The 21,798-nt window shown below is 40.9% G+C and overlaps 1 protein-coding gene across 4 annotated transcripts in view; it reads left to right on the forward strand.

Moving 5' to 3' along the window:
* The window catches only part of SEPTIN7 (septin 7), a 145,915-nt gene that overhangs the window by 8,888 nt on the left and 115,229 nt on the right, over positions 1–21,798 (forward strand). For 2 of the 4 annotated variants that reach the window (XM_032785457.2, XM_075062589.1), the window contains exon 2: positions 21,095–21,197. The exons of 1 other annotated variant lie outside the window; for it this stretch is intronic. In XM_032785457.2, coding sequence (XP_032641348.1) covers positions 21,188–21,197 — 10 coding nt within the window. In that variant the 5' untranslated portion in view covers positions 21,095–21,187. Of the gene's footprint in view, positions 1–16,970; positions 17,124–21,094; positions 21,198–21,798 lie in introns of those variants that run through there. One more of the 4 variants, XM_075062588.1, reaches the window with a different exon arrangement.

A 21,798-nucleotide genomic window follows, 5' to 3' on the forward strand; every position in this document is an offset into this window, starting at 1 on the left:
AAACAAACTAGAAGTAAGCCACAAATTTTTGAGCGTGACTGGAACAAACTCCCAGTGGAAGAGTAGATTCTTCATTTTGAAGTTGTCAAATCAAGACTGGATGCCTTTCTGGAAGATATTTTAGTCATGATGAAACTTTATGGCTTGTTATACAGAAGGTCAGACTAGATGATCTAAAGTCATCTCTGACCTTAAAATGTATGAAATGCTGCCTTTTCCCCATACTTTTCACTAGTCATTCCTTATTTATAGCTTTTTAAAAAGAAAGTAGTAGATACAGACAGAGACGTAAACATTTTTAATAATTAAAAATATCTGATGAATGTTCTTGATAATTGTGACCCTCTCATTAAAAGAGTAGAACAACACTAAAGCCCCTGTAGGGCATCAGAGGAAAACCTAATATACCAGTGTTTGGTTTAATGTGACATTCTAGCATCTATCTATTTGTCCTTCTACAAGGACTTTCAGAAAGTTTTAGTATTCTCTTCCTGTACTTTCAAAGCAGATATATTTGTTTTCCATTTTTTCTGCTCTTCGCCTCTGGGAGATTCCACCCTAAGTATCCAATATTAGTTCTAATCTTGAATAACTGTAGAAATGGATTCCAGAGTGGAAAAATGGAATCCAAAGAAACTTGGGGGTTGCAACAAACATCTTTAGGAATTTGTGGTGTATCTTCAAAGTGATCTCACAAACTGCAGCTTCTAAGGGTATGTCTTCATTATGAAATTAGGTTGATTTAACAGAAGTTGATTTTTTTAGAAATCGATTTGATAGTCGATTTTGTGTACCCACTAAGCACATTAAGTCAGTGGTGTGCATTCACAGTACTGAGGCTAGCATCAACTTTCGGAGCATTGTACTGTGGTAGCTATCCCACAGTTCCCGCAGTCTCCGCTGCCCATTGGAATTCTGGGTTGAGCTCCCAATGTCTGATGGGACAAAAACATTGTCTCGAGTGGTTCTGGATACATGTCATCAGGCCTCCCTCCCTCGTTTCTCGCCTTTTTTTCCTGGGTTACCTGTGCAGATGACATACTACGGCAAGCATGGAGCCCGCTCAGCTCACTGTCACTGTATGTCTCCAGGGTGCTGCTGGCAGACGCAGTTAGGGTGACTAGATGTCCCAGTATTTCACACTGTGTTTTTCCCCTACGCCAGCGGCCCCTTCTCCCCCCACCCTCATGTGTCTCAATATTTTCTTCCTGTCATTTGGTCACCCTAGACGCGGTACTGCAGTGCTACACAGCAGCATCCACTTGCCTTGCTTGGCAGACGGTGCAATACGACTGCTAACTGTTGTCGTCGTCCCGTGGGTGCTCCTGGCCAACCTTGGTGAGGTTGATCAGGGGAGTCTGGACAAAAATGGGAATGACTCCAGGTCATTCTCTTCTTTAAATTTTTCAGCTAATGGAGATTTAGTCTTGCCTGGAATATCATGCCAGCTGGAGGCTTCTGCCTCAGGCTGCTCTCCCAGTCGGCAGCACCGCGCGGTCGCATCTCCCCCAGCCTACCCCTTGCTTTCATGGCTGGACATTAGTAAGGAGCAGTTCAACTGTAGGCTGAGCAAGTGCATAATGGTGATAGAATGTGCCTTTGGACGATTAAAAGCCAGCTGGTACAGTTTACTGACTCAGTTAGACCTCAGTTAAACCAGTATTCCTGTTGTTATTACTGCTTGCTGTGTGCTTCACAATATCTGAGAGAGTAAGCGGGAGACGTTTATGGTGGGGTGGGAGGTTGAGGCAAATCCCCTGGCCACTGATTACATGCAGCCAGACACCAGGGCGGTTAGAAGAGCACAACTGGGCACACTGTGTATCAGAGAAGCTTTGAAAACCAGTTTCATGACTGGCCAGGCTACAGTATGAAAGTTCTGTTTGTTTCTCCTTGATGACCCCCCACCCGCCGCCCCCCTTGGTTCACTCTACTTCCCTGTAAGCCAACCGCCCTCTCCTCCCCCCTTCATCTCAGCTTGCAGAGGCAATAAAATCATTGTTTCAAATTCATGCATTCTTTATTAATTCATCACACAAATGGGGGGATAACTGCCAAGGCACCCTAGAAGGGATGGGGGAGGAGGGAAGCACAGGAGGGGGGTTGTTGTAGGGGCACCCCCAGAATGGCATGTAGTTCGTCATAGAAGCGGTATGTCTGGGGCTCTGACCCGGAGTGGCCATTTGCCTCTCTGGTTCTTTGGTAGGCTTGCCTGAGCTCCTTAAGTTTCACGCGGCACTGCTGCAGGTCTCTGTTATAACCTCTGTCCTTCATGCCCTTGGAGACGTTTTTCAAATATTCTGGCATTTTGTCTTTTGGAACAGAGTTCAGATAGCATGGATTCATCTCCTCATAAAGCAAGCAGATGCAGTACCTCCCGTTTGGTCCAGGCTGGAGCTCTTTTGCGATTTTGGGACTCTATGGTCACCTGTGCTGATCAGCCCACCACACTGGCCAAACAGGAAATGAAATTCAAAAGTTCACGGGGCTTTTCCTGTCTACCTGGCCAGTGCATCGGCATTGAGAGCGCTGTCCAGAGCATTCACAATGGAGCACTCTGTGATAGCTCCCGGAGGCCAATACTGTCGAATAGTGTCCACACTATCCCAAATTTGACCCAGCAGGGTCTATTTTTAGCGCTAATCCCCTCATCGGGGAGGAGTACAGAAATTGATTTTAAGAGTCCTTTAAGTTGACAGAAATGACTTCATCGTGTGGATGGGTGCGGGGTTAAATTGATCTAATGCTGCTAAATTTCGACCTAAACTCATAGTGTAGATCAGGGCTGAGAGAGGTTGTTACTTGGAGTGTAACAAATGAGTTAAGTACTTGGGTGTCCCTGGAGTTTTCAGGTCTTATCTTTTTGTCTTTTTTTTTTTTGGGAGGCATTATAAAACCAAAGATTCAAGTTCAGTTGGTCCTCTTAAGCCAAATAAGTGCAATATAATAAGCAACAATGAAATAAAGTCCTATTTTGGGCTGCCCCACTGCTGAATATATACGCTTTCTTATACATTAATAAGCCTGAAAATTGGTAGCAGTCTGTGAATGTCTTTGACCCATAGTCTCCCAGGGACAGGGTGATGAATTGCCTTGGCAGAAGGCTCTGGGCAAAAGAGGTTTTTCCTGTTGGTATAGTCACAAAACTTCACTTTCACTCAGACGTGTTAAACATATGGGTGAACGCTTTTCACAAAACGGTCACTCTATATTTGACATATCGGTCCTCATCCTCAAAGGAACCTGCACAACATTATCAAAAGATAAGCTTGGGATCTTAAATTCATAACTTCGCTGGACACTGAGTCATGGCTTATTACAACAAATTATAAGCCACTAACTATCTCTCTCCCCCTGCCTTCCTTTTCTCCCCATGACTGGAGGGGTGTTAACTTCACCTTCAGTGGTCCCTTTAAATATGTGTTAACTACTTATGCTAAATCTTTTCCACCTTGTTTGTAGCTGTGACACTGTTTCCCAGACCTGAAGAAGAGCTCTGTGTAAGCACAAAAGCTTGTCTCTAACCAACAGTAGTTGGTTCAATAAAACCTCGCCCACCTAGATCTCTCTCTTAAATATTAACACTATATGTCTACTCACGCTTTTGTTGGTAAAACTTTTTTGTTGGCCGAGATATTAAAAAAACAAACCACTTCCAACTCCTCGCCCAACCAACATAAACTTCGCTGATGTGGACAGTGCTGTTGCGAGGGGTGGGGGGGGAAAGAGAGACTCTTCCACTGACATATCTCCTGTCACTTCTTGGGGGTAGTTTAATTATGCTGATTAGGAGAACTTTCTCCTGTCAACATAGTGGCTAAATGGGAGACCTTACAGTGGTGCAGCAGTACGGGTGTGCCACTGTAAGCTATGTAGTGTATACATAGTCTAAGACTTTTGAAAGACAAAATATACTCCCACAAGCTTCAGTCAGTACTGTTGGTGTTTAAGCAGGTAACAGTCTTCAGTCTGTCAGTACTGAACCAGTGGCCTAGCATGACATGACAGTATGCTACTGTTTTTTGAATAAGATGTAAAACTGAGATCATGACAAATTGGCATCTACTAAAGATCGCTTGCATTTTTCATAAGTGGAGTCTTAATCCTGGGCAGTTTGATAACATTCTGTCTAGGTAAATTCACCTTGCAGTTATAGTTGACCTGTCCTAAATTTTTGTATAGTTTTGTTTTCTACTGTTAAATAGCTGCTACAGAAGTGGGTGCATTTCAGTGATGGATAAAGCTTAAATCATTTGGAGAGCCTCTGGAATGAAAGAGTCTGTAAGTGTATATTTAATTTTTTATTTTAAATAATTCAGGTATGGTAGACTTCTTCTGCGTTAAGGCTCAAACATTTGGGCTCCAAATGCAGGCTTAAATAGAGCTAACTTTTAATTGGAACACCGGAAATTTCCAAAGTGGAAAGAGGCCAAGAAACCCATCTTGATTTTTGTCTCTGTAAATGCAAACAGCACGTATTAATTTAGGAGCTAAACTCAGACACACTTTTTAATAAAGCAAAGGGGGGGAACCACTAAGACTTTTATTTGTTGCCTTTTGGAGGTTTTGCCAAGTAATGTGAAATCAGGATTTGAAAAATCAGCTGTCCCTAGGAAAGTGAGAATTATTCCCTGGCAAATGGGAGAAACTACACAATTAACCTCTGCAGGATATAAGCTTACATTTATGGGTGAGAAGAACAATTTGTACATTTAATGAAGGAATGTCTTCCTAAGTTGCCGGCAGATAGTTCTAGTGATGGCTGCTGTTTTTAGGTGTACCAAGTACTGGGTTTCACTATATGCCAGAATCTTCTGGCATTTGCAAAAGTGTCAAGAATTTGTAAGTTTCAAACTGCTGTTACTGATATGTAAAGCGGAGACAGGCAATACATTTTATCACTGGGGGAGGGAGTATAGTAGAAATCTTTTCTTCAGTCTCTTCTCAGAAAAGACAGGAAGCTCTCTTCTTTCATGCAGCTCAAGAAGAGTCCTCTTCAAACTTGCTGTCTAGTAGTTGGGGTTGTATAATGGCTGGAGACTCCCAACTGGGAGTAAACAACAGAAATCGCAGCATTCTCCCTCTTCCTAGAGCTAGTGGCAAGGGAGCTGGGCTATTCATCAGGGAGTTGCCCCAGGACTTTGCTTGTGTACTGCCTCCTTTTCTTGTCTTTACCTGCAGGTAGTGGGTTAGGTATCTGGTGATTTTATTTTGTATTTGCATGAAAGAGTTCTTTTGAGATGTTCTGCTAGAATTCTAAAAGCAGCAAATCTTTACACATCTGAAATGTTCAGTAAGTGATCTATACAGACTGTTTGGTTATTTAACTTTAAAGTAGACTATTTTAATGTTTGGGTGTTTTTGGTCATTACAGAGTTCTTAAATTTTTATTATCCAAATGAATTGTCTTGGGCAAGCTTTGAAAATGACTGCAGTGATGATCCTGTACAGAGAACCTTAGTTGGCAGGCTGATGCTTTGGTCCACTGGAATGATTCTTTTTGTAGTACGCTGAGGGGTGAAAACATTACAGCTTTAGTCCCCTCACTCTGTTCAGCTTTTCCATCTGGAGCAATGGAGCTGCTAGTAATCGGTACACTGTTGAATGAATTCTTTTTTCTCACCAACTGGAGTAGTAACAATTGCAACTAAAGTCAGTTTTTAGCCTTAGAATGAACAGCATCAGAAATGGGCTAAATTTTAGTGGTTTGCAGCTTCCAGTGCATAAATTATGTAGTTATATGATCACTACACTTGCAATCATTGTCTAACAGTACATATTATCATTTAGTTTAGTCTAGTTTGGGGTGTTAGTGTGGATTATACATCTGTTGAATCTTGTAGACTACTTCCCTTCCATTTATACTGGCAAACATCTTTGGCATCTACAGCAATTGTTTAGGTTGAAAAGATTGTGTTCACTAAAATTTCTTATTTAGCTGTCTTGTTGTTTTTCTCCAGTTGAAAACAAGAAATGACAAGATGATGTGGCCAGCCAGCTCTGTGTTTTGAGACCACTAGTGGTCCACAGACTATAGTTTGAGTGCATTTGGTCAAACTTTTCCAATTCGTTGCCTAACTTTTTTGTGTTTTGAATTGATGTCACTCTTAAAATGATTACAAATTCACAATCCCTCCTTTCTTCTAATAACCATCCACCCAGTATTTTGATAGAACTGGAAGTCTTCAGATATTCAGGGAATAGCTTCAAAAATCATAATTTAGACTTAATTGTGAGTTCTTTCCAGGGAAATGTAGACACTTTCTAAATGCTGCTAATCCAATTGACATGTAACAAAGCATTGTTTTACTGTAGATCCTGACAAACAGATATGCTAATGGAAACAGTTTTTTAAAGCAATATTTAAAAGTAAAAACTAAATGTTCAGAAGGTGGTGATTTTTGGTTCTAGCTTTAGTGTCTAAAATGTGTTGTACATAGTGAAGAATAGGAGTTATTGAAAACACAATCTGCTTCAAACAGATTGTTTCTTAGCTACACTCAGGTAGGGGTGGTTCTTATAAGACACAGTATTAAAAGCATCCAGAACTGGTTCCCAAAACATGGGGGATAGGGTCAGAATAAACAGACTTCTTCAGTGATCTAAAATGAGAATTCATCGACGGCAAGTATAAAAATGACCCATTCTTAAAATTATAGAAAATAAGAAATTTAGGACTACTTTATATATTAAAAGTGAAATAATGTTCAAGAGTAAGTTGGCTAAACTCTCTGAGAGTAGGTTCTCCTAGAGCTAAATGTTTGCAGAAGGAATTTGAAGGTCTGCCAGTATGTCAGTTGTGCCTATGTTTGGAACATTTGGTCTTTATTTTAGTGGATAAAACCTTGAGAATACAGGAATATTTTAAAGAAAGATATTGCTCCTCTGCTGAGCTGTAGTAGATGTGTATGGTGGCTTCAGTCGGAAGAGAAATACACAACATAGAGTCTGAGTATATTGTCAGTGAAGTTTGTTTTTTTTTATGTACAGTCTTGGAACTGCAATGGTCACAAGCAGCATGCATGCAATTGCTCCCTTTCAGGGGCATCAACTCAAATATCATTGCCTGGCTTCCAGCGAGCTTCTCTTCCTCAAGAGTTCACTCTAATTAGAGAGTTTAAGGTGGAAAACACTGACTGCTTGCCACAGCTCTTCCTAGAAATTTGCAAGAAACAGTCACATTTTCTGAAGACTAAAACTTGCTTGCACTGCTAAGAATTTGTAAGGTACTAATACCATCCGGTGACACCTGTTATAATGGATGAATTAATCAAACTGAATATTCTGAGGGGAAAATATTTTTCTACTTATCTTGGGTAGATATGGAAAATATTTAAAAACAACCTAGGTGAAATTTGGTACAAACTATATCTTATTTTGGAAAAATCACCTTTCCTTTTTGAAAAGACTCTAATTTTGTAATTCAGTTGATGTAATAAAAGGAGTTGAAAGCATTTGCAAGTACTGTTTGCTCCCAAATCCCCACATCTGTTTTTGTTCTAATCACATCCTACACAACTTGAAGAAACTGAATTTGACATACTTGTGGGTATGCACCAACTGAACCCATGAGAAACTTATCTTTCATTTAGAGTAATGTGAGATGTCACTTGTAAAAATTGTAAAAGACATTTTTTTAAAGTTGATTCTCTTTTGTTAATTTTAGGAGTAAGATTCTAAGCTAGCTTTTGCAGCTTCAGCTTGATGCTGGCAGTTGCATTTTATTCCTTTTTCCCACCTCTTCTCCTACACGAGACCTGGAGCTACTGGTGCAGGAAGTGAAACCGGATATTATAGGGATAACAGAAACCTGGTGGAATAGTACTCATGACTGGAGTACAGGTATTGAAGGCTATGTGCTGTTTAGAAAAGACAGGAAGAAAGGCAAAGGTGGTGGAGTAGCATTGTACATCAATGATGAGGTTAACTGTAATGAAATAAGAAGTGATGGAATGGATAAGACAGAGTCTGTCTGGGCAAAAATCACACTGGGTAAAAAAGCTACTAGAGCCTCCCCTGAGATAGTGCTTGGGGTGTGCTACAGACCGCCGGGATCTGATTTGGATATGGATAGAGACCTCTTTAATGTCTTTAATGAAGTAAACACTAAGGGGAAATGTGTGATCATGGGAGACTTCAACTTCCCAGATATAGACTGGAGGACAAGTGCTTGCAAGAATAATAGGGGTCAGATTTTTCTGGATGTGATAGTGAATGGATTTCTTCACCAAGTAGTTGAAGTACCGACAAGAGGGGATGCCATTTTAGATTTGGTTTTGGTGAGCAGTGAGGACCTCGTAGAAGAAATGGTGGTAGGGGACAACCTTGGTTCGAGTGATCATGAGCTGATTCAGTTCAAACTAGATGGAAGGATAAACAAAGGTAGATCTGGGATTAGGGTTTTTGACTTCTCAAGGGCTAATTTTAAAGAGTTAAGGAAATTAGTTAGGGAAGTGGATTGGACGGAGGAACTTGTGGATTTAAATGCGGAGGAGGCCTGGAATTACTTTAAGTCGCAGCTGCGGAAACTGTCGGAAGCCTGCATCCCAAGAAAGGGGAAAAAAACCATGGGCAGGAGTTGTAGGCCAAGCTGGATGAGCAAGCAACTCAGAGAGGGGATTAGGAAAAAGCAGAAAGCTTACAGGGAGTGGAAGAAAGGCGGGATTAGCAAGGGAAGCTACCTTAGTGAGGTCAGAACATGTAGGGATAAAGTGAGGAAGGCTAAAAGCCGCGTAGAACTGGACCTTGCAAAGGGAATCAAAACCAATAGTAAAAGGTTCTACAGCCACATAAATAAGAAGAAAACAAAGAAAGAAGAAGTGGGGCCGCTATACACTGAGGATGGAACGGAGGTTAAGGATAACCTAGGCATGGCCCAATATCTAAATAAGTACTTTGCCTCGGTCTTTAATAAGACTAGTGAGGAGTTTAGGGATGATGGAGGGATGATAAACGGGAATGTGGATATGGAGGTGGATATTACCGCATCTGAGGTAGAGGCCAAACTTGAACAGCTTAATGGGACAAAATCGGAGGGCCCGGACAATCTCCATCCGAGGATATTAAAGGAACTGGCGCATGAAATTGCGAGCCCGTTAGCGAGAATTTTTAATCAATCGGTAAACTCGGGGGTTGTACCGTACGACTGGAGAATTGCTAACGTAGTTCCTATTTTTAAGAAAGGGAAAAAAAGTGATCCGGGTAACTATAGGCCTGTTAGCTTGACGTCTGTAGTATGTAAGGTCTTGGAAAAAATTTTAAAGGAGAAAGTAGTTAAGGACATTGAGGTCAATGGTAATTGGGACGAATTGCAACATGGATTTACTAAAGGTAGATCGTGCCAAACCAACCTGATCTCCTTCTTTGAGAAGGTGACGGATTACTTAGACAAAGGAAATGCGGTAGATCTAATTTACCTCGATTTCAGTAAGGCGTTTGACACGGTTCCGCATGGGGAACTGTTAGTTAAATTGGAAAAGATGGGGATGAATATGAAAGTTGTAAGGTGGATAAGGAACTGGTTAAAGGGGAGACTCCAGCGGGTCGTACTGAAGGGTGAATTGTCAGGCTGGAAGGAGGTTACTAGTGGAGTCCCTCAAGGATCGGTTTTGGGACCGATCTTATTTAACCTTTTTATTACTGACCTTGGCACAAAGAGCGGGAATGTGCTAATAAAGTTTGCGGATGACACAAAGCTGGGGGGTATTGCTAACACGGAGAAGGACCGGGATACTATACAGGAAGATCTGGACCACCTTGTAAACTGGAGTAATAGTAATAGGATGAAATATAATAGTGAAAAGTGCAAGGTCATGCACTTAGGGATTAATAATAAGAATTTTAGATATACATTGGGGACGCATCAGTTGGAAGCAACAGAGGAGGAGAAGGACCTTGGGGTATTGGTTGATAGCAGGATGTCTATGAGCCGCCAATGCGATATGGCCGTTAAAAAAGCAAATGCGGTTTTAGGGTGCATCAGGCGAGGTATTTCCAGCAAGGATAAGGAGGTGTTAGTACCGTTATATAAGGCGCTGGTGAGACCCCACCTGGAATATTGTGTGCAGTTCTGGTGTCCCATGTTTAAGAAGGATGAATTCAAACTGGAACAGGTTCAGAGACGGGCTACTAGGATGATCCGAGGAATGGAAAACCTGCCTTATGAAAGGAGACTCAAAGAGCTTGGCTTGTTTAGCCTGGCCAAAAGAAGGCTGCGGGGGGATATGCTTGCTCTATATAAATATATCAGGGGGATTAACGTTAGGGAGGGAGAGGAATTATTTAAGCTTAGTACTAATGTAGGCACAAGGACAAATGGGTACAAACTGGATATTAGGAAGTTTAGACTTGAAATTAGACGAAGGTTTCTAACCATTAGGGGAGTGAAGTTCTGGAACAGCCTTCCGAGGGAAGTAGTGGGGGCAAAAGACTTATCTGGCTTTAAGACTAAGCTTGATAAGTATATGGAGGGGATGTTATGATGGGATAGTTTAATTTGGGCAATTGATCTTGGATTATCAGCAGATAAGTCTGCTCAATGGTCTGTGAGGGGATGTTGGATGGGATGGGAACTGAGTTACTGCAGAGAATTCTTTCTTGGGTGCTGGCTGGTGAGTCTTGCCCACATGCTCAGGGTTTAGCTGATCGCCATATTTGGGGTCGGGAAGGAATTTTCCTCCAGGGCGGATTGGCAGAGGCCCTGGAAGTTTTTCGCCTTCCTCTGCAGCGTGGGGCATGGGTCGCTTGCTGGTGGATTCTCTGCAGCTTGAGGTCTTCAAACCACAATTTTGAGGACTTCAATAACTCAGTCATGGGTTAGATGTTGTTATAAAAGTGGATGGGTAGGGTTCTGTGGCCTGCCTTGTGCAGGAGGTCAGACTAGATGATCATATTGGTCCCTTCTGACCTATGAGTCTGTTGGATAAACTATCTGAAATACAATTGATATTTACAGACTTGCTGCTGTTTCTAATGTTGACAAACATACTACTTTGCCTTACTCTCCTTATAGTCTTCCCTATTTCTGTACTGAGCTCTCTCCCAGTATCTTGCTGCTTTTCTGTTCTCTTGTTGGCCTGCTTTTGTGACCTCAACATTTTCACTCTTTACTTTCTTCTCTGTTTAAAAAAAAAAAAATAAAAAAAAATTCTAGAATCTTAATCTTTAAATTATTCTTCTGGCTCTTCGGAGAGAGGTGTTCTTGTAACATCCACTTGTCTGCATGCGTACAAGGGTGGAAGACACAACAAGAGAACAGGAATCTAAGACTTGCATGAAATATTTGGATGGGTTTGATTTTTTTTTTTTTTTTTTTTTTTTAGCTTTTTAAAACCTATGGCATATTGCTTCAGTGATCAGTTTTGTACCAAACTCAGTTTGTCCACTTCTAGTAAAGTGAGAAACTTCTGTCCAAACTTAGTTTCCTTTATTAACGCAGTCACTAAAGTATGTGGAGGTGGGAGGGGGCAGCAAGAACCAGAAGCCTCCCAAGCCTCCAGTTATGTGCTTCCACAACACATACAACTCTTGAGCAGTGAAAGACCTGAAACATTCATTGCTGCCAATAAGTTAAAATTAAAAAGAGGTCATTTGTGTAGTTTCTTGATTTCTATAAACTTTCAGATTTTGATGCTATTAAATAGAAGAAATGCAGTAGTATTGATAATGGCAAAGAGCTCTTGATACTGTGCAAAGAAATAAGGTAAACATTGCTCTCATAATAGTGAATGGAATAGCACTGTGCATATAATGAAAAGGAATGGTGTGGCATTAAATGACAACTACTTGATTATGTGCAGTGCATGTTTGATTTGAGTGTCATGTGGGAATGAAGCCATGTAGAAGTTTTACGTTGTAAAATTGTACCATGCTATTGTAAAGGTTTTTAACTTTGACAGAAAAAAATTTAATACGAGAGGCATGCAAGTGTCTGGTTTTAGAAGTAACTGAGTTTTCCCAGTTAGTTTTTGTTTTTCTAGATAGCAGCTTGATTTGATCGTGCTAAGGCACTCATTGGTTGTTTCAGTCTGGAACGCTGATTGTTTCCACACTAGCCACTCTCTTCTGTTTAAGGCAGAGGTCCCTAAACTGTGGGGCATGCCCACTAGGGAAGCACGAAGGAACCTGCTTGGGGTGTGTGTGTGGTTGCGACTGGGGTCAGGGTCAGCTCCCTTGGAGGGATGGGGAGGGAGCATCTTGTGGCTCAGGTCCTGGCTGCCAGCCCCCTTGCCCCTGTCTGTGTCGTCTCCTCCCCCCCTCGGAGCCAGCTCCCGGGGGGTGGAGGGGAGAGGTAAAAAGTTAGGGGGGCACTAGTTTAAAGTTTGCCCATATGTCCCTATGATTAAGATAGGGCTGTTAAAGTTGACCAGTCCCTCAACTGGTGAACCTCTTTGGTTTGCCAACTGAGTCTTCTCTGTTCCTTGCGCTAACCCTCAGTCAGCAACGTAACCCATGTTACCTGTGAAATGCCCCCTGCTTCTGGTCTTCATTTTCCCCACTGCACCTCTACCCCAATGTAGCGTGGTCTTCAGGAGCCAAAAATCCCTACCACATTATAGGTGAAACTCTATTATATTGGGGTAGCGGTGGCAGGGTGCAGCAGTGATTTAAAGACCCCAGAGCTCTGGCTGCGGGGAGCCTTGGCCCTTTAAATCGCTGCCAGAGCCCCAGGGTAGTGGCTGCGGGGCTCTGTCAGTGATTTAAAGGGCCTGGGGCTCCCCACAGCAGCCAGAGCTCTGAGCCCTTTAAAAAGCCAGCTGAGCCCCGCTGCCGCAGCTCTGGGATAGTGGCAGCAGAGCTCCACCTGTGATTTATAGGGCCCGGGGCTCCCTGCAGCAGCCGAAGCCCTGGGCCCTTTAAAACACAGCTCGAGTCCCGCTGCCGGAGCTCTGGGGTTACTGCACTATATGTGAACCCAAGTTATATTGGGGCGCGTTATATAGGGGTAGAGGTGTAGATGATTCATCTGTGAGTCACCAGAGGAGACTTCATTCTGACTCCTCTCCATAACCTCCCAGTGTCCTGCTACTTCTGGCTGTCCTCTGTTCTAGCTCTCCTGTGCCTTAGTTGATGACTAGCTGATTTCCTGGTTGAGTCTCTTGTTTTGACAAACGGCAGCTGATTTATGAGTATTGGTGACCAATACCCATGGATGATTGCTGTCTGGCATTGCAGCAAGAGGAGAAGCATGAGTTGTTGTGCTCTCACAGCTTCTTGGCTTCCAGCTCTCCTTCCAAATCTAACTGGGCATAGATGACACTTGAGTTGACAGTGCATCAGATGTGCCAGTTTGAGACTCAGTCAGCTGGACTCAAGGCATACTGTAGATATTTCAGTAGAAAGCTGCAGTTATTGTTATCTTGTGCGGTGCTTTTTAATCAGTTAGCTTAATTTTCTTGCGTGGGCAGAGCCTTACATTTTCCTTTTTTAAGTCCAAATTATCCTACTTCCTTAAAAGCTTCACAATTTCTGCTGGCTGCAGCTGACTCCCACTGGTGAGAGTAGCTCTACTGGTTTCCTTTCTGTCAGTGCTAAACCTTTGGTACCCTGTTCATAACAGTTATTCATTATTGATGTAGACTTCTACATTCAACTGAATACTGAAAGGAAAAATTCTTCCCATTTGTAGAAGTTTTGAATAAGCATAATTTGATAAGACAGGATAACTTGTTTTCCCTTTTTTGCCATTTCTACTATACACTTGTTCAGGGTGAGTTTTTTATGTGAATTTGGCCAATTTTTGTAGTGCTCAGAAAAACAGGATTGATAGTGCTGCCTAAAAGTATATGCTGAGACCTTCTACAGTCCTGTTATACACCTTGGTATTAAATGACTACACTCTAGTACTCCATCCCTAATATCACTGTAACAGAAATTGCCAGTTGCAGAACATATGTGCAGGTATTTACGTGGTCATTTGCTTCTGGGACGTCTCAGGAGTGTAGGATGATAGTGAGAGGAAGAAACAGTGTTATACACTCTATTAACAGGAGTATACTTTTCTAGTTTTTAATGTTTAGGTAAATTATGACAAGCTTTAGAGTAAAACCTCTTTATCAGTAGTCTTCAGTCGTGTTTTGATATGTCAATCTTAATCCACAATGAAGACTTGAGATACCAGCAAGTGTGGGGGACTTCAAGGGTCCACCAAAATCTTTTAACAGTGTAAAAATTGTAACTCTCTTTAAATATACGATAGGTTAACAAATTACTTGTTTCAATTGTGGTTTATTGATTTAACCTAACATGGCGTGGTGGCAGAAATCTGTAGTGCTGACATGGCCTAAGTCACTTCTAACCTAAAACTAGAAATTCTACTAATTGACTCTATTCACAGCATCTTGGGCCTGTAGCCAGCTGAGTAAAAACATAGAGGCAAATAAACTGAATATAGGGTAGGGTTCTGAGAGGGAGCTGTTTAAACATCTTTACTGGGGAAAAAAGATATAGCAAGTGCAGTTTCTTAAGGTGCCAAACTATGAGGGTTTTTTTCCGAAACAACCTTTGTACAAAGAAAAACCTTCATTCTGTTTATCTGGATTTCTTACCAATGTGGCATATTACATTCTATAAAATGTTCCCAAATGTGCATAAGGTTGCCTAATGCTTTCTATTTTCAAATCCTGCTTTCAGCTGCTTGTAACTATGCCCAAAATCAACTGTTTGGGCTGAATTTTCCATCATAGGTGTCTGGCTGAGGCTGAACTTTTTGGGAAAGTTTCAGTTAAAATGGTACAGTACAGCCATTTCTTAGATGAAAGCCAAGGAAATTTTTTTTGCCCACATTAGTGACAGAATAACACCTTTTTTAAAAAAAAGGTTCTGCCGCATTTTGGCAAGGGCATTAGAGGTCACCCAGATGCTAGGGATGTTCCTTTTGCTAATCCCATGAAGGCTTACTCAGCAAGTTGCAAGCCTCTGAAAAATCTGAAGTTCACTATGCTCAGTGGGAGGTGTGTTAGAGACTGGAAGCTAAATTCCCAAAAGATTCTCAGCACTGAGCATGCCACCTCTCCAAACAGCTGCGCTGTGTTAATCAGACTGTGCATTTACTAAAACCCACAGAGTGACTGAGTATGCTCTGTCTTGGGCTGCAGGGGCTGAGCAGGACTTTATCTGCAATTGCTCCTTCTAGCAGCTGGGAGGTATGGGGACCATTGTGATCCTATTGGGATCCAGGAAGTGGGTGGGCACAAGTCCACCCACTGCTAAAGGACCTCGCCCCAGCCTAAGGGGAGTATCCACAGAACCTGGAAACCAAGTGATGGTGGGGTACAACTAATGAGATAACAGGGACAGGAGTGAGGTCAACAGGTCAAATGAAGGGAACCTGATGGGACACCAAGCAGAGAACCCCAGACAGCACCCATTGCTCCTCAGAGACGCCAAGGGAGCCAGTGGATGCCGCCCAGAGGAACTCTGCCCGGATTTGTGAGCAGACGGAGGATAGGAAATAGACCCCACAGTCACCAGGCAGCAGAACTGAGAGCAGAGAGACTTTCTCCTTTGTTCCTGCTGCTGGTGCAATGTGGAAGAGGAAGCAGCTGACAATGAATGAATTGGGTGTGAGAAGGGAGGTGAGGTGGCTGAGACGCAACTGGCAGTGGGTGGATAGGAGCAGAGAGGTACAGACAGGCTTGAGGGATGCTACAAAAGAGTTTGACCAGTAAAGAACACTCCCCTCCAGAAAGTGCAGTTGAATCCAGGTTCATCATGTCAGCGGGTGTCTGGGAAAGCCACTAGCAAAGTGTCTCTCATCCCCCTCTAGTCACTGGCTCACTTGGAGGGTGCTACCAGTTACTCATTTAGTTCAAGTAGTTCCAAACCTGCTGCTTAATTCATGTAGGGGTCTGCGTGATTTTGCGTGAGTGTGTTTTTTCCCTACTTACTTTTTAAAAAATGAAGAATTATAAAAACTACATTAAAAAAAAAAATTACAGTTGCCAAGCTCTCAAAGGTTAGGAAATACTAGAATTGTGTTTGCTCATGCAGCTTCAGTTTGGCCCCCATGTGAATGTGTATTATGGTAGTCTTTAATTATATGATATACTGTTTTTTCCCTCATACAGTGCACGGCATGGCTAGTACACTGAACATGGTTTAATTTAGGCTTGTGTAGTGAATAAAGGTGTCTGTAGGACCCCTACCGCAGTTGTTGCAGAGGTGTGCTGTGGACAGGGCAAGGAATGGCAGGAAGAGAGAGGATGCTTTTGTGGTCAAGGTATTTAAATGCCACCCTGGAGAAATGGATTCTATTTGTGCCTCTGCTATTTGATGCTAGTTAGGTTGCTTGCCAGAATTTTCACTTGTGGCCGCTAATTGTATTCTTCATTTTCTGGACACCTAATTCAAGACACCTGGGTCCAAATTTACAGAAGTGCTGAGTGCTTAAACTGCAGGTGGAGTTAATTGGAGCTATACATTGAACATAAGAAATATAATAAAAATGCTGAGTATTCTGAAAAATCAGGCCTCTTAAATTGGGAACTCCAAAAGTAATGGGCACTTTTGATGATTTTGGCCTTAATTGCTATGCCTCCGTTCTCTCATTGTAAAATACGGTTGTACAGTTAATCTTTCAGGGATTTTGTGAAGATGATATTGTTTGCATGCCACTTGGATACTAGTCAGAATACCACAGAAAAGATCATGGGGAAATTCATAATTTTGTATTCCGTGTGGGGTTTGGATGGTGTCTGCTAAAAAGGCCTGGGTCACACATTGAATGAGAAACAAATTTAAAGAGCCCATCTATTCTGTTCACTGAAAGAGGTGATGGTCATGTTGGAAAAAAAATTGTGATCATGGACTAAGACTGCATTGTAATCATAGACTCCAGGAAGCCAAATTATGGTTGTACGTATTTAGTGTAGTCTGTACTAATAAGGAATAAACATTTGTTTTTTTAATCAAATTATAAGCAATGCTGTAGACTATTAAAATGATTGTTGATCAAATGTAAGTAACTTTAGATTTTTCCTCCCCTTGCTTTGTGTTCTGCTGCGTGCTGCTGGACCTGTCGTTGCAATGCTTGGAATTCATCACTTTTTACTGTTACCCTTGGATGTACTCTCTCAATATCTGGAACACTGGAATGATGGAAATATGTTGTTTACAAAGTAGCTGTGAGTATCACTACTTTTACAATTACACTTACTCTAAACAAACCAACACTGTTTTTTAGTCTAACTGTTGAACTAAAACTTTATAGAATACAGTTGGATGAAGATCAAGCTAAGGATAAAAAAGTTAAGCTAGTGTAGGTATTTAAACTTGATGTTCTGACCTGTATAATGATTCACAGTGTGGAAGTAAATCAATGAAATAGTAGCAAAAACAGATTTAGAAAAACATTTGAGGAATTTAAAAGCTAAAAATATAGTAAATTGCTGGACGATAGAAATTCATAAAAAGTGGAATGAGATTAATCATGATTTAAATCAGCAAGCAGGAAACTATGATTTAAACTTGTTTTTTATCATTTTACATTTGGTTGTTTTCTTGAAGAGAAGTTCATTCTCATTAATGTGTGTAACTATATTATGTTGATTTATAATTAACATTGTACTAAATTTGGTACTGCTTTTTGTTAACCAGGAGTATATGCTGCATCTGTACATTTATTTAAGCAATTATATAGTGAAGTCAAAGTTTCTCCAAAGCAATGGCTCATCAGGCTGATGCAGTGTAAGGCACATCAGTTTCATAGCCAGTGGTACACAAGAGAGTGATGTGGCCAGCATTATGCCTCATTGCCTTTGACTGTCCTAACCTGATGGGTCAGGTACCGGTTTTACAACTGGGTGAACTTTAGGTGACCTAGTGTGACAACGAGCAAGATGCGAATCCATGAAGTTGAGGATTGTAGTTGAGCACCTTAACCACTCAGTCATTGCACCTCAATCAGTGTTATAGTTTAACATGTGTTTATTCAGATAATTATTTTATTATGCTAGAAAATGGTGAGTGAAGCATTTCTTTAATTTTTACTCAGCATTTGTCAAGCTGCATTTGGATTGGAATTCAATAAAAATGCACAAAACCAGCATTTTTAAAGGTTTTTTTGTTAAATAAAACTACCTTAATGTACTGGATACATAAGAAATTTAGGAAAAAAGTACCAAGATATGTTTTGCATTTAAAACTCACTAACTTTACAGATATTTCTGGTCACTATGTGACCAGACTTTTCAAAGGTGTTTAGGTGTCCTATTTAGGTGCCTAATCTGCTTGGGCACTTTTGGAAATCCCATTAGATATCTATATACCTTTTGCAAATCTGGTCCCATGTCACTTAGGTTTTTAGGACTGGTAGATCTCATCCTCTCACCTAGTTTTTAATTCATAGTTGCAAGAGGAAAACTTCTCAACTTTGAACTAGTTGAGGTGAAGGAAATATTCTTTGCATCTCCAACTAAATTGAAACCTAAAATAATGAATGCAAAAGCTTTACTACACAACTAACTGAAATTATTTACATTTGGAAAAATAAAATACCAAAATTCACTCCATTTTAAAGGCTGAAAATAATATTTAATACAGCCAGTCATGGTGTGCTATACCTAGAAAGCTTGAGAGAACCTCAAAAGTTAGATATTCCCTTCCCTCCATTTTTTGTGTAATGAAAAAATCAGCACTGTTTAATTCATTAAAATGAGGTCTCATTGATGCAGCATATCTTCAAATGATTGTAATAGATTATGGATAGGTTTATTTTTAAAAAGAAATGTATATAGTTTAAATAACACTTTGACCACTCTGTTTAAAAAGACAACAATGCATCTAATCAAAGCAAAGCATGTAGAGTAACTGACTTCTTAAAGTAACTTATCCCTCCAGAGATTCAGGATGTGTGTGAAGTAAGTGGTGGTGTTGTTACAGTAAAGATATCACAGCAACACTTTTACTGAGTATAGGCAGTACTAATGAAAAGACACAAGTGTGAAATATACTATAGCAAAGCTTTTAACTTTTATGTTCTCTTTAAAATATATATATGAAAAAGAATTTTCCGAAAATGAAAACTGATGGGTTATAGTACGCAGTAATGACTACTGCCTTTAACCACTTCAGTTTAAAAAGACCAAACCACATGCATAATATTATTTTACAAAATGTCTGCTGCACATGCACTGAGGCTAAAGATTTTTAGCCTAGGGTCTTAGTGCAAAAGCATGGCAACTCTAGCAACATAGAATTGCTCTGAACTATATTAATTTGCAACTATTGGTAAAAATATTGTGCACAATGTACTTGCAAGATAATGTACATTAGGGGCTCAATCCTGTTCTTTTATGCAATTTAATTGTGGATTTATAGTTCAAAAGGGGAAAGGGAAACTGAAAAAATAACCCTTGCAGCATGACCTGAAATCAGCGGATCTGGGCTCCGTTGAAGTAAATGAGGAAGTGGGTTCTAGAATTGAAGACCTGTCACTGAAAAATCCATCATGACTGTCTTCCCATTTAAATTTGGAAGCTCTATGCTGCACATATTTGCTTTACTAGTTGTTTTTGTTCTCAAGTATTGAAGACAGTATTACTCTCTAACCAACTGGTGATTCAGAAAAGTAATAGTCAGTAATAAACCAGTCTAGGTTGTTTTTAGTTTTTCTGGTGACACAAGGTTCCTCCACTCTCTATGGGAAATTACTGTTCCACCTAGGGTTTCTTCATAGGGCTGTCAAAGACTTTTTCACTGTGTGGTATGTAGAAGCTTTATTTGTCCTGGTCCTAGTGGGAGTAGGGTTGGGATCAAGCAACTTCTCCTTTACAGTGTAGCATAGGGGTGAACGCAGCAGCTTACCATCAAAGTGTAACAACCCCACCCCCAGCACAGTGTGATGGAACAGGCTCCTTCTTTCCCCTTCTTTCCCCCCATCCCCCCCCCCCCCCCCCGTGAGAGAAACTGTTTAAAACCATTTAAAAATTTGCCATAAAGGATGAAACTAAACTTTCTGTTCCTTAAAAACAAGCCCCACCCCTCACACACCTGAAATGAACAGTCCTAAGATTCCTTTAAAGGAACAGCACGCGATACCAGTCATGTGGGTATTACTGGTTCTCGATCAGTGGTTCTCAACCTATTTATCGTTGTGGGCCTCATATGCAGCTCTCTGTGTTACATGGACCTCATCCGCACAATATATATACTACCTGTATGGCCCTGGGGATGTCACATGAGCCACAGCTATGTGCTGATTAGGCTGCAAGTGGCCAGTGGGTTGAAAACCACTGATCTGGTTTGAAGAAGGGGTAGGATTAAGCTGCAAAAGCCTTTATTAATAGGTGGCAAAATAGGCACTGACAACACCCACATCCTTCCCAACTCTCCCTACAAAAGGCATCCTTCTGAACTACTGGTGAGGAAATGGAGACTTATGTCACATCTACAGTAGGTTTTTATTTTTGTACCAGTACAATCACACTGAGCTAGGCGCACTAGCGATGATCCCATGTAGAAGTGGTGCACTGGTGTGATTTGGCTCAGTTTCAGATTGGGCTAAATTGCGCCAATGCAAAGGCATAGCTATACTAGGAATGCTTTACTGATATAGAGATACAGGTAAAGTATATCAGCAAAGTGCTGGTAATGTGGATGCAGATATACTGATACAAAGTGCAGTTTTGCCAGGATCATACCCCCCCCCCCCCAGCAAAATGTTTTGTACCATTAAAAGTGCATCTTTTCTGGTATAACTGCATCTCCAGTAGGTACTTTTGTTGGCAGTTATTTCAGTCAGGGATCACGCCTCTTCACACTCGATCAACATAGCGTGATGGCAGAAGTCTATAGTGTTGACATGGCCTAAGTCACTTTTTACATTGTTGCAGTACCATATATACTGAGAGTTTGCACCAGTACCACCACCATGGTATAGCTATACTTATGCAAAATACCTTTGTAGACAATGGCTGGCTAGCCCCCACTCCAGTCTTCTGCTTGGTGCTACAATTTAATGAATAAACATCTTGACTTAATCAGGATTGGCATAAGTTGTACATATGCTAAAAGCTAACGAAGATTAGTCTGAAGTGTATTAGAAAATTGCATGCATTTCTTTTGACTATTTAAATGTCTTTTATTTTTGCATTAGCAACAGAAGAACCTTGAAGGATATGTGGGGTTTGCAAATCTCCCAAATCAAGTTTACAGAAAGTCTGTGAAGAGAGGGTTTGAATTCACGCTCATGGTAGTAGGTGAGTTGTTTTCTTTATGCATCTGATTGGTGGTTCACCTTCCCCAAAAGAATTTGGAGTAACTGAAGTTTCAGCTATTCACGTTTACCTCATTTGTGTAAGCTAATTAGAATGTATGTTATACTTACCATTTTTGTTTTTTAAAATGTTAAATTCTAAAGTGTTTTTTTTTTAGGGCATACAGTCCATTTGAACATTCATTTTTTGTCTTCTATTACATAGGCAGATGAATAGGGACAGAAAAGGGGGAGATAAAGAGCCTTCAGCAGAGAGAGGGTGTTGTGCTAGCCTGTGCGGAAACATTAATGTAGATCTACTGAAAAGTGACTGCAAAAATGATGTAGTGGAAGTCATTGAGGTCTAGAGGTCAGCATCATGTGTGTTCAGTCTACAAGTAACAATCTCTTTTAGTTGTCAATGAAACAGTTTCAGCTGGGGATCTGAAAGTCTAGCTGGATCCTTTCTTGCATATCAGTAATCAGGACCCTGTGTATCCTGTGTTTGTGGCATGAAAATTTTGCTACAGAAGCCAACCCTTCATGTAAAGAAACATTTATAGTTTGCATGATGACAAACAAAAACAAATAGTGTTTTTTCCAGT

This window comes from Chelonoidis abingdonii, chromosome 2 (genome assembly GCF_003597395.2).
Source record: "Chelonoidis abingdonii isolate Lonesome George chromosome 2, CheloAbing_2.0, whole genome shotgun sequence".
Classification (NCBI taxonomy): Eukaryota; Metazoa; Chordata; order Testudines; family Testudinidae; genus Chelonoidis; species Chelonoidis abingdonii.